General features: G+C 45.7%; 1 protein-coding gene across 1 annotated transcript in view; it reads right to left on the reverse strand.

Moving 5' to 3' along the window:
- Positions 1-13,394, reverse strand: part of Cdk6 (cyclin dependent kinase 6) — a gene marked incomplete at its 5' end in the record, with an annotated part of 184,009 nt that overhangs the window by 13,539 nt on the left and 157,076 nt on the right. Inside the window, 1 exon segment of the mRNA XM_055612916.1 lies at positions 1,285-1,335. Coding sequence (XP_055468891.1) covers positions 1,285-1,335 — 51 coding nt within the window.

A 13,394-nucleotide genomic window follows, 5' to 3' on the forward strand; every position in this document is an offset into this window, starting at 1 on the left:
AATGCATCCATTTTATAGGATAATCATCAGGAGAGGAGGTACTGGCGACTGCCCGGACCCGGGAAGTCCTCAGACAAGACCAGCCCAGACCGAACCAAAACAACAATAACAAAATAAACTACCTTCCCAACACACAAATCAAAGCCAGCGGATGTTCTTTCAGCTTCAAAGCACTGGGAGCAGCTTCCAGTTCCCAAGAGAACCTCAGCTTTGGGGAGATTTCCAGGTTTGAAGCAATCATGCGTAAACAGATAATTCTGTAGACACACTTCTTTCTGGTGTGTGCGGGGAAGGGCAGTCTCATAAATTTTAAATTCCACAAGAATCGCTTGAGACTGAGATTCACAAAAATTCATGTCACCAACCGACGACGGTGGTGACTTCTAGCCAGGTCCCCTATGCTCTTTCCATCCTACCTCTCTAGGGGTGCGGCTCGGCAAAACCACACATCCGAAAAGGATGCCACCCAGCACGCCTTGTGAGAAGAAAAGCCCAGTTACACTCTAGCGACATGAAAGCATGCACACCTTCACATGCACAAACATGTAGGCATGAATGATGAGTGCAAATCACCGCGGAGCAACGGAATAAACAACAGCTAACGACGAGTGGGCTGGAGAACAGGCTGCACGGAGAAACTGAACTCCCTTCCTTTTCTCAGGTGAAAAAGTTAAAGAAGAAAAAAAAAAAAAAGGTTACTTCGGCACTTAGGAGCTGCGGCATGGAGCGGTAAAGCCCACTCTGTGGCGCTTCGTGTGACTGCCTCTCCTAGTTACTCGGCTACAGACTCAGGTGAGAACCTGGGGTTCTCATGCCCATTTTGGTGTTATGAGGGGAAATGTGACTGGCTGGCGTTTTATCCTTGGCTGGGGAATGCGATGCAAAACCAACAGGCAAGGATTCCCAATGGGAACAGGATGTCTATCTGGACAGGCTGGGGTCCTAAGCCTCCAAGCGCCCCATCTTTTAGGAGGGGTAAATTTGATATGACCACAAGCAGACAACACATCTGCACTATGGAGCTGGTGCTCAAAGCTCAGCCAGGCACAGAGAAGCAGGAAAGACCCACCCAGGCAACAGGCAAGCATTCAGAGCACAGCGGGGAGGCTTCGCACGGTGACAGGCCCCGAGCGAGACAGCCCTTCTACCTCATTCCCACTCACCACACACCTAGTAAGACTGTCTGCGGCAGCAGCTTGGGGCAAGAAAGATAGAGAGACAAGAACATCAGAGGAAAACCATTGTAAAGGTTTCGTGTGCTGGAGGATTATCATTACTACTTACTCCAAGATTTTTCCTAGTTGATCCACATCTGAACTTCCACGAAAAAGGGGCCTGAAAGAATAAAGATAACATCTCAAAACCAGGCATTTCCTGAAGTTACATTCCAGTCATTTGTCGTTATTGTTCAGCAGAAAGCAAAATACTCTTTACTGGTGGGAGGAAGAAGCATGACCATTCTGCTCTGGTCAAGGAAGGCTTCCATGCATTCCACTTACAACAGGGACCCTCCTGTTGGCTGTGGCACCTGACTTTCATAACCAGCTATCCTGTTTGCAGCCACTGCAACAAGAAAGCCACCATGGTCTGCCTACTGCCCAGGTCTTAAGGTTCAGTTTAACTTGGAAAAGTAGGGTGGCCTGAGCCTCTTACTGAAGGTATGTGGGGGCCTCCAGGCTGTCCTCGGAGCACCCCTCACACCACACTTTCACAGTCCTTCCACGGGAGCTCCTCTCCCATTTGTCCTGGAGCCTGTGGCGTGCCCCTGCTGGGTCCATTTTCTTAATTATGCCCCTTTCCTTTCTCTTGGTGGCACCGTTGCTAACCGGCAGGCGACCAGAGGCAACTGTGCCCTCTTCTGAATTTGAAGCCTTCCTTATCTACAGGAGCCGTGCCACTGGCAATGAAATAAGCTCCCTTTGTGACCCTTCTGGGGTTTCCCCAAGTAGACCAAACAGTCCTTTGAGGGTGGGGACCTTTCTAGGTTTCCCCAAAAGTCTCATCCTAATACTTTCCCCTAATTGACCCACAGCTACTGTTTTGCTTTTTTGTTTACACCCATAGCATGCAAGTAAATCTTTCTCTACTCCTTGTTTGGTGGGTTTCTTCTTCTTCTTCTTTCTCGTTTAATTTTTGTTTATTTTTGAGTCAGAGCCTCACTCCAAAGCCCCACTCTGGCTTGGAATTCATTATGTGGTCTCAAGGTAGCCTCAAACTCACTGTTCTCCTGCCTCAGCCTTCCTAGTGCCAAACCACTATAACAACTGGCTCTACTAGTATTAATCTATTTAAAAATTTATGATTATTACCAAGAATTATATTCCTTAGCATATATATATATATATATATATATATATATATATATATATATATATAGTGTGTGTGTGTGTGTGTGTGTGTGTGTGTATGTTGCTGGCAACGAACCCAGGGCCACACACGTAAGAAGCAGGCATTCCATTACTGAGGCAGCTACCTTCCTAGCCCTCACACAGGTCTCAGAAAATAGTAAAGTAAAATAGAAAACGTGCAGTAAAGCTAACAACAAATCAATCGGACTCTTAGCAGCTATCTTTTACAGAGTGCGAATGTTGTATCTAGCGAGTCTCCTGACGCTCCCCGTACAAAGACACTCCAGGAGCAGTGAAATGCCATTACCATCATCATTCTAGATGAGGGTACAGAATCAACAGGTGCTACACGATTTAACCAAAAGAACAGCAGGCTTGCAATTCCAACCAGCTCTGCTCTGCCCTAAGGCCTGAGCTTCGCACCTCACGGCCATGTCAAAACACATTAATTTTCCTTTCTAATGTTCTCTTGGCTCAGTTCTCTGCAGGTAAGTCGCTGGGGAGAAGCAGTGTGGGACTCTGGGAGGGGTACCTCATAGTCGCGGCATTTCAAAGCCGGTGCTGTGGGGTCCTGTCATCAGACTGCTTCCCGACTGCCTACGAGCCTTTACATTCCTGGTTCTACTTCAACAAGGAGCAATACAGCCCACCCCACTGGCTCACGGAAGGTGCTGTGGAGGAGCTCTCTGCACACGCCCTCGCTGGCAGCTGCTATGGTTTGAATGTGGGTGTCAGGCAACACTGTGAAGAGGTGGAGCTGTGGGTCGGGGCTCCGTCTTCATGAACGGGACTGGTGGAAAGATGCGCCCTGTCCCCTCCACCTTGGGTGGAGGCATCAAGAAGATGGCATTTGGAAGCAGACAATCTACACCAGGCAGGGACCTGCTGGCATCTTGCCCTTAGGCTTCTCAGCCCCAAGATCAGTGCACAGCCAATGTCTGTTGTTTAGAAACTACTACTCAGTATAAGGAGTTCCTTTACAATTTTCAAATAGACTAAAAAAAATGATTCTTAAGTACCCCCAACTTGGGACCATCTTTTGTTCATACTTAGTTTTTATTATTCTAAAGTACCAAATACACACATTTTTTTTTAATCTTTCTTTTCACCCAAATGTTTGCTTAATATCAGAGTAAAGAATGAAATTATAAAAACAGAGTCTAAATGACATTATGAGGATCAGGAATGCATAACAGACCCTCCTTATTATTAAACATGTTTTAAATGGCTCGGGTGTCACAGGTGTCAGGCCAGCTAAGTGTACACACAGAGAGGAAGGAGTATCAGCTAAACCGGTGAGCTGATTATGTGGCCATGTGACTGTCCTAGCTGCATCACCTCTCACCAACATGGGTGGCCACATTAGCACGACACTGCTTAATACCAATACACTGGCTACAGCTATCGAGAAGAAAGCAAAACAGGCCTGAAGAATGGACGCATCTTTAATGGATGCTTCCAGTAGACAAAGGCCTAAAGTCTATTAATCTCTTGTTCTACGGGCTGTGTCTTAGTTCAGGCAGCTAGTACAAAATCTCCTAAGCCAGGGAAAGGTCATAGAAGCATCAGCAACGGACTCCTCTTGGTCTGGGAGGATGGGAAGAAGGTGAGAGCCCACTTCCTGCTTCATAAAATGGCATGGCTACCTTCTTGCTTCCTTGAGACCCAGTGGAAAGAGAAGGCACCCCTCTGGCTTGTCTTTCCTAACACATGTGAGGGAGCCGCTTCCTAATAGCTGACGGTAAAGATATTTTCAACACACGAGTTTTGGACAGGGCGGTTCAGCACTGGTTCTCAAAGCCACGGCCCAGTGCCACCTTCAGCTACACAGGGGCCCAGGTCCTTAGTGCCTGGGTGTTTGACTCTCTTTTATCCTGACATCTTCTATCTGTGACATCTCAGGGAAAAAAAAAAATGTTCATTATACCGCCGGTGCTCCAGCAGAGGGCAGAGGGCCCTCTATTCTGCTACCAGAATCATCTCTATCGGCCAGACTTGGCCTACAGAATGAAATGTGCCATCTCTGAATTAGCTCTCGCTTCCTTTAGTGGCAAGTGCAAGCAAGCAGGGTCTTAGCTACAGCCCCTTTTCTGTGAACACTTAAGATGATGTCCGTTGTGGAGACTGAAACCTCCCTGATAGAGCAATTCAGGGTCCAGGTCAGAAGGTGTGTCACCACCACTCTGGAGAAATCTGGTATGTCATCTGGCAGATATGGTTTGGTTTGAGTTATACAGAGCCACTGTGTAACAGTGGATATACAGTCACAGAGCTGGGACTGTATGCAGTAAAATGGCTGCTTGGATGCAGATACACAGTCAGAAGACAACGAAAACGGGTCACTTGATGGAAGGAAGAGGTTAAAGAACCAAGCGGTGCACGCCTTTAATCCCAGCACTCGGGTGGCAGAGACAGGGGGGTCTCTGTGAGTTCTAAACCAGCCTGGTCTACAAAGTGAGTTCAGGACAGCCAAGGCTACACAGAGAAACCCTGTCTCAAAAAACAACAACAAAAACACAAAACACTAAAAAACAACAACAACAAAAGAAACTAAGTATAAATGTGACGCAATTTTTCAGAGCATCTAGTTCCCAGAAGAAAATTTTGACTAGTTCACAGGAGCTGGTTTAAGCCATCTGCGCACATCAGGAGAACGTCCGGGTACAGCGAACCAAGAATAAGTGACTTCATCACGCTCAAATCTTGGGGTGCCCGGGTAGAATACGAAGAGCTGCAGGAACTCGGGACATAATCTCTCTCTGGTGCTCTCAGATTTAAAAATACCTAAGAGGAGGTATTTGTCTCCTGTGTTCCGAGGAGACAAAAGGGGAGGTCTGTTGACTGCAGCCACTTTGCTCTGTTAGATACCCTCAAACTACACGCTTGAGGTCGGGTTAAGCAGAAGTTTAAGGAGCACGTTTTAGACAAGCATGGACGCGCGCGTGTGCGTGTGTGTGTTCGTGCGTGCTGCACACTGAACTCAGTCCTGGCTACCAGGTACTGAACCACCATCTTTGCTATCTCTTTGCCCAGCCTCAAGGGACAGAGACTTTATATTATGATTTTTGCTTTAGTGCCGCCCTCTAGGTGATACTTTATGATTATGGAAAAGGCTCAGCTGACCGAGAGATGGGGGATGGGTGCGGGGAGAAATGAGTTGAAATTGGCCAGACCTGAGCTGGAAGGAGGCTGGAGGAGCAGAGAAATGGAATGGCGGAGAGTGGAGATGGCGAGACAGAGACAAACCAGAGGAGGCCCATATATCCCCAAGCTCTATTTCACCCTGAAATAAACCTTTCTGACCCAGAATTCTTACGAAGCCTTGGAGAGGCCCTACATGAATAATGGAGATGGTCAGGGATGCCTGGTGGTATCCGGTGGGACAGACAAAGGTGCAAAAGAGAAAACAATGTGTGTGTTTTTTCTTTAAAGAAAGGACACACAACACAAAGCACACCCTTCTAATATCACCCAACTAAAGATATTTCTTTTGATAAGACTCATCTATAATCACCTCATTTCTCTTAAAAAAAAATAAAAAAAGCTGGTTTTAAAACTAATTCAGAAGGGGAGGGGATGTGAGGGTGGGGCTGGGATGAAGGAGGGAGTGGCAGTGATCAGACTGTAAAGTAAATAAATAAGTTAATTAATTAACGGTAAAAAAAAAACCCTAATTCAACCTGCATCAAAAATTCCAAGTCATTTTACAAGTGAGCGCAGCACAAAGCAAGAGAAAGGCCCTTTGCATGCTACCGTGTATCTGTAAAGCTCAAAAGGGCGATTATGTCCTAAAACTCCCTTAGCTGTTGTAGCGGATCTATTCTTTCCACTTGGGACAACATCTGGCCTAATGACAACGCACCCCTGCAGTGGACTCTCACCTGCATGCTCACAGGAAGCCAGCCGCCACTGCTAATTTAACACGGATGTAGCAGCTTCCCCTCGACCCCAGCTTGGCGCTTCCTCGTGGTTCTTTCAGTCATGACTTGGCTCCTTACTCAAGCTCAGCCCAGGCCCACAGACTGGGATCAAACTTTCTTCTTTTCAATTCCACACGCAAACAAGCTGCTGAAGACAGCCTTGCCGCCCCCTCACAGAAAGGAAGCACAGCAGTTTCATGAATGACCGAGTAACTAAAACTAAAATACTACAGAAGTAATTTGAAAAATCCTTTTACTGTATACCTTCAAGGAAAGGGAAAGAAGATAAATGATAGTTTCTGCTAACCGGAAATCGTGTTATTATTTATCAGCTCTGGGTAACCCTCACCTCTGTGTATATGTGGTTATGTGTGCATAATCTAACATGTTCATTTCTTGAGATGACTGCAGTATGATCTTTAGTTGTGGATATACATTTGCATGCATACATGTGCGCACATAAACATATACAGTTATACACATACTTATTACTCTCTTCATAATGAGGTACAGACGTGAGAACTGTTAGGGCAATACTTGGCACTCCGTAAACGGATGGAAGAAACTCACATTTAAGACAGTCAATACCACATGCTGATGAACTGGGAAGTATAACCAAAGCAGAAAAGGACTACAGAAAACAGCACCGCCACTGTCTGAGGTATGGATGGCGGAGGAGACAGCTCAGTGGATTAAGGGCATGCTACACAAACATGAATTCTCAGGGCCCATGGAATGCCAGGTCCCAGCGGTGTGCAAATGGAATCCCATATGATCCAGGGCTCCAATGCTGATACGGGAGGCAGAGAGGAGACGCCCCTAAAATCTGAGGGCCAGCTAGCCTCTGCAGGCAGTAGCAAACCTCACGGAGACCTGGTCTTAAACAAGCATGGAAGGCAAGGCGCAATGCTCAAGCTGCCCCCTGACCTCCACGAGTACTCGCCCCAACCCCAACAACATGACTCTATTTTTCAGTGAATTCTTTAACTTATAGACAGAAGTCTTCTTCTATTTTGAGCTCTCACATGAACTAGGGTTTTGTCATGTCGCACTTTGAAACCAACTTATTTGTAGATATTTGTACGTGTGAAGACCACGCCTGGAAATTGGGTAGTACTACAAAACCCATTGCTGGGTATGGGGTCCACAAGCATCAGGTGCTCTCTACCACCAATGTGCACCATACCCCTAACTCATTTTTTCTTTCTGAGACGGGGTTTCTCTGTGTAGCCCTGGCTGTCCTGAACTCACTTTGTAGACCAGGCTGGCCTCGAACTCACAGACAGCTGACTGCTTCTCTTTCCCTAAGTGCTGGGATTACAGGCATGCGCCACCATGCCTGGCCCCTTCACTCATTTTTTAAGATTTTTATTAATAGTAATTTTAGCTCATTTTCAAGTTATTTTTTGTTAGAAAAGGAACCTTTTCACACTTTATAACAGTTAGTGCAAAGGTAAAACTGTTTTAAAAACTACATTAATTTATTTATTCATTTAGGTTATGTGTACACATGTGTCACAGTGCTTTGAGGAGTTGGCTGGCCTTCCATCATGAGGGTGTTGGAGACCAAACTAAGGTTGTCAAGTTAGGCAACAAGCATCTTTACCCACAAGGCCATCTTTGAAAAGCCCTGAAGTCCTTCCTAAAAGAAATACACCTTTTATATAGCGAAGCACTTTTTCCTACTGTGAGAGAGTATTGCAAAATCCAATGACAAAATGGCGTTCCCTTTAAACTATAGCAAACCGGTTCTCTGTTTAATGTCATTTCAATTTTTTTTTTTTTATTTACTGGCAAGAATTTTCTTCAAGTTTCTCTTGAAGTTTTCTCTTCATGTCTTTCTTTTTGTTAATCCATATATACACATATTTTTTGATGGTGCTGGGAATTAAAACTTAGGGGTGCTCGGCAAGCAATCTGCCATGGTGCTAGGTTCCCAGCTTAATGTTTAAAGGATGTTTGCTGATTGGAGAAAAGACTGTATGGACTGTACTGGAAACACCCAACTCAAACACTTCTCCCCAGATGACGTTAGGAAAGTCCCTTGGACTGTTTTATTCTCAGCTGACTCATTTGTGAATGGAGATAATAACTCCTACCTCAGGATTCACTAAGTGATATTTTATCATATACTAGAACGCCCAGCTTCAAAACAGATCTAGAAGTGGTAAACACACATACACACACACACACACACACACACAGAGAGAGACAGACACAGGCATACCATGCATATATAGTCTCACAATCTCTCTCTCACACACACTGAGCTATGTATACAAACCTATATACATACACAGTCACACCCACACACCCCTCCTGCACCTGGACAATGCTATGCTTCAGTGGGTGACTACTCAGGGAAAGGGGCTGGCGGTTGTGGTACACCCCTGTAACCCCAGCACTCAAGTTTGAGGCCAGTCTAGTCTCCATAGTGAGTTCCAGGCCAGGCAAAGCTACATAAGTTAGACCTTGTTTCAAGAACTAAAAAAAAAAAAAAAACTAAGAAAGAAAAAGTCACGTGTTACTACAAGGAGAGGGCTCACCCCATACTTAAGCCCATATTTTTCTCCGGGTTACTACACATTTATTACACATGTTAAAGTTCTTATAACTAATCAGGTAGGAATTCTGATTTTCCTAAAGAGAGCTCATTAGGTCTGAACTGGCAAAATCATCTCCTTTTCTGTATGCAGTTTTGCAGAAACTTCAGTCTCCACAGTTTAAGGCTGTTATGAGCGAGTTCTGGAGGATCAAATTACAAAGGGGCCAAGTTTCAGATTAGTGGCGTTTTAAGCAAACAGCTGAGAGGAACATGCAGATTCGTAACCTCAGTGAACAGTGGGGTGTTTCCTAGGACAAGAGTGTACACTGGCATGTCTGTTACCGAGAGGAAATGATTCATGCCCAATGGAAGAGGAAAGATGAATTTATAGATACTTTCCCTGTGCTAAAAAGGCGTGGAGGCCGGGGTCACCCGATAGAACACCTCTGTAACCCGCACGTGAACCGTGGCCATGCTTCGGCCGTCGCCTTCCTGGAGGAGAAGGATTTGCCATGTCCATGAAGCAACCTTTCAAAAAATATTACCTTACTATTTTTCTACGTGCTCTCCACTCCCTTCCACGGTTGTCAGCTAAGGAAGTTTACTTACAATCAGCAGCTACTCACATCAACTGATCGGCTTAATGAGCACTAATTACCTACTCAGCATACAAGACTCTAACTGGCAGGCAGATCCAAAAGCCTGTGCTCTGAAACACACCATATTTCAAACTACAGAACATTACGTGTTCTTTATAGAGAAAGCATTTAGAGACACTGGCGACGTGGCTCAGCGGTATGTGCTGCTCTTGAAGAGGACCTGGGTTCGGGTCTCCTGTTCCTTTCTCAGGTGGCTCATAACCACCTGTCAACTCTAGTTCTAGGGGATCCGATGCCCTCATTCCGATTCTGGGGCTTCCTGCACACACAGACGCGCGCACACACACACACACACACACACACACACACACACACACACACACTCACAAACAAAAGGAAATTAAAAACAAAGTTCAGAATCCACACAGTAGTTATTGGAATTTTACTGCTAATTTATACGTTCCACAAATTTGTTAAAATGTAAACTCGTATTTATGAACACACATATTTACCCCAAGGACCTCTGCTCCCATTGGAAAGAAGATAAAGAAATGGGTGCACGGTTACTCGGAGATGCCGATCTCATGTTACTCATGACGCTCCACACTTAGTGCGATCATTTAATATTCACTAAATATGTGGTAGTGGCCTGGTTAGCCCTCTTTGGCAGAAGGAAATTAACTTACCGGAGGAAACAGCTTACGAGTGAGAAGGATGCTCTTTGTGACTTCAATGGACAGTGAAGCGGAAAGTGTGGCTTAGAGAGATTCATTTGGTCAGGGTTTGCCGGGTTAGTTACACAGGACACTAACGAGTACAACCAGCAGGCCAGTGCACAAAAGAGATGCTGGCAAGAGCCAAGGATGAGGCGGTGTGAAAAGATGAAGAGCAAGGTGTAACTTCTGTAGTTTTCAAAGCTGTGCAAAATGACATAGCACATGTGTGTGTGTGAGAGAGAGAATGAGAGAGAGAGAGAGAGAGAGAGAGAGAGAGAGAGAGAGAGATGCCTTTGAAGGTCAGAGAGTGCACAGCATCCCCTGGAGCCGGAGTTACCAGCTGGTTGTAGGCCACCCAGCGTGGGTGCTGGAAACTGAACGCAGGTCCTTTTCCAGAGCAGTGCATTTCTTAACCACTGAACCATCTCTGTCTCTTGTCTCTGTCCCCCCCCCCCGTTTTTCGAGACTGGGTTTCTCTGTGTAGCTTTGGCTGTCCTGGACTCGCTTTGTAGACCAGGCTGGCCTCGAACTCAGAGATCCACCTGCCTCTGCCCTCTCCAGTGTTGGAATTACAGGTGTGTGCCACTACGCCTGGCCTGAACCATTTCTTTAGCCACCAACAGAATTAATTTATGTATATCTTTTATAATTAAAGTTGAAGAGTGAGCACTGTGAGGGAGAGGAAGTTAGGTATACTTAGGTATGCACCCTACAGAACCCAAACCACATTGCCTGTACAAAGACTTGTGCACTAGTGGCCGCAGCACCTCTGTACCTATACCGATCTACAGAACCGTAAGCTGGAGTTGTGGTTGTCTAGAATTGGGGCCTACTGGGCGACTACATGACAGGTCCAAGATCTATATCCCTGAAGAGTTCGTCTGCTTAAATCCGACCTTCAAAGCGATGGTCACAAAGTGAGGCCTTTGGTTGTAAACTGGACCATGAATGGGGCGAGCTAAGCCCTCAGTGACCCTCATTATGCTGCCTGGTGAAGATACACTGAGAAGGTGGTCCAGAAGGAAGTGGCCCTCACCAGCCAAGGCATCTTCTGGCTCCATGCCTTGTCCTTCCTAGCCTCCCCTGACCCCCCCCCCCCCCGAGAAATAAGTACAGCACCTTCAGCTGCCTAAGACAGACTGTGAAGGGTATGGACTTTCTCCTTGGCTAATGAAAACATTCTGAAATGTGACGATGGTGGAACACGCCGGTGAACCCACTAAACACTACCCGAATGGTACAGTTTATACAGTGGACTGTTTAATATGTAACGCCAACCAGTTAAAATAGATAGCTAAGAAACAGCTTAACAAATAGTACCGATTCAGGTGCGTTCCCTACTCCTAGGCCTGCTCCTGCCCGTTTGTCATTTGTATTACTTGTCAACTCTGGTTCCTTTTTTTTTTTCTGAGACAGGGTTTCTCTGTGGAGCCTTGGCTGTCTGGGACACACTCTGTAGACTAGGCTGACCTTGAACTCACAGAGATCTGCCTGCCTCTGCTTCACCGAGTGCTGGGATCACAGGCATGCCCTATCAATGCCCGGCTTGATTCTGGTTTCCATATCATCCTAAAGTTCTGTCGTGGGGCTGGCTTTAAAAAAGCGTCTGTGTCTACTGCATTTAATACACCGCTCCATCTCTCCACAAATGTGCTCACTGAACACATCCCAAATGGCAGCTGCTCACCCCTTTAAGACTTCCCCTTCTCGTCCATCAACTTCCGGTTCCTTGATTCAATCTCTTCTATCTTGGTTTTTCAAGCTCACGCATTCAAGTGGCTCGTGTCTATTCGCATAGGTATGTAAGTAACAACTGAAATGCACAGAGAAACAAAACTGGATTTGGCTTAAATCAGTGTGTGCTTTAGTCAGCCTGCACGAGGCCCTAGATAATATCTGCCTGGAAACAATGAGTATTTAAAGACTGAGGCTCATTCACAATTACCATCCTAACTCAGAATTTTGCCAGAGCCAGCAGAGAAGCTGCAAGAAGGCATGCAGGATGGAATAGTGCCTCGGTGCTGGTGTCACCAGGCATGCGGGCAGGATGGGCTGCTAGGAAGATAAAGGGAGAGAAACTCTAAGGGGAAGAAAAAAATACAGCCAAAGCACAATAAAGACCAAAGGATTAGAGAGAAGGAGAAAGAGATATCTGAGGGACAGCCTCCTGGAAAGGAAGGAAGCCTCCTAATAAAAAGAAAGGACCAAGGCAGAGATGGGTAAATGCTCCACCTGGCAAGGGAGGTCCCACTCACACAGAGGCCTGCGCTGGCATCTCTGTACTGAGGAGCACCTTGCATTTGCTATTTGCCATAAAAATAAATTGCTGAATGAAAACTTTTTTTGGTACCAGATGTGAATAACTTATTGTTCTGCAAAGGGCTCCCTTGTACTGGGGCCTGAGTGACGTGGTGACAGTGGTGGGGGATGAGAATGAACAAGGGCAAACACAAGGAAGGGGAAGGAGTATTCCAATATTTTGAATTCAAAGTTGAAAATCAAAATTAAATCAGAGATCACTAAACAACATGAGCTTTTTCGTGGGATGCGAAACCATCCATATACAAGACTAGAAAGGCTCAGTGATTAGCAAGAGGAAAAGTCACCGGCAATGATTCTGAAACACAGTCACTGCACAGCAGCAGAGACCCAAGATTAACAGAGCATATGCCACTGACTGCAACCAGATACATGAGGGAGGCTTTCTCCCTCTGAATGACTTCAAAGGAATATACAATTATACCCACCTCATGAAGATACGCGAATCTACAAGTGACACTCACGTTGAGAATAGGAACATAGCTTCTGAAACCCCTCTCGGTCTGGAGAGGCTCAGTGGCTTCCTGACATTCCAAGTTTGATCCCTAGGTCTTACAAGGTGGAAGGAGAGAGCCAAGTCCCCAAAGTTGTCCTCTGACCTAAATATGCGTGCCATGGAGACGGGTGCATGCACACGCACACTTAAATAAAGTAACAAACCACTTCTTTTTCCTAATATTTGAATCGTGGAGACTCGTTCTTTGACATGGTGTTTCTCCGTTTGCTTGTTTTTGTTTCTGCCACAGTGTCTTAGGAATCCGGCTATGGGTATGATCAGTCCTGTCCACACACTTTGCCATCCTTTTGAGAAAAAAGGCAATGTGAATCGAAGCAGCTATCAGCAAAGGATACTTTTTCCCCAGAGTGGGAGCCTTAAACATTTTGAAAATGATCACTAGAAACTTCTAAAATCAGGGTCTGTTAGTTGGTATGGCTTATTACTACGT

The sequence above is a fragment of the Psammomys obesus genome, unplaced genomic scaffold (genome assembly GCF_907164565.1).
Source record: "Psammomys obesus unplaced genomic scaffold, mPsaObe1.curated_primary_1811, whole genome shotgun sequence".
Classification (NCBI taxonomy): domain Eukaryota; kingdom Metazoa; phylum Chordata; class Mammalia; order Rodentia; family Muridae; genus Psammomys; species Psammomys obesus.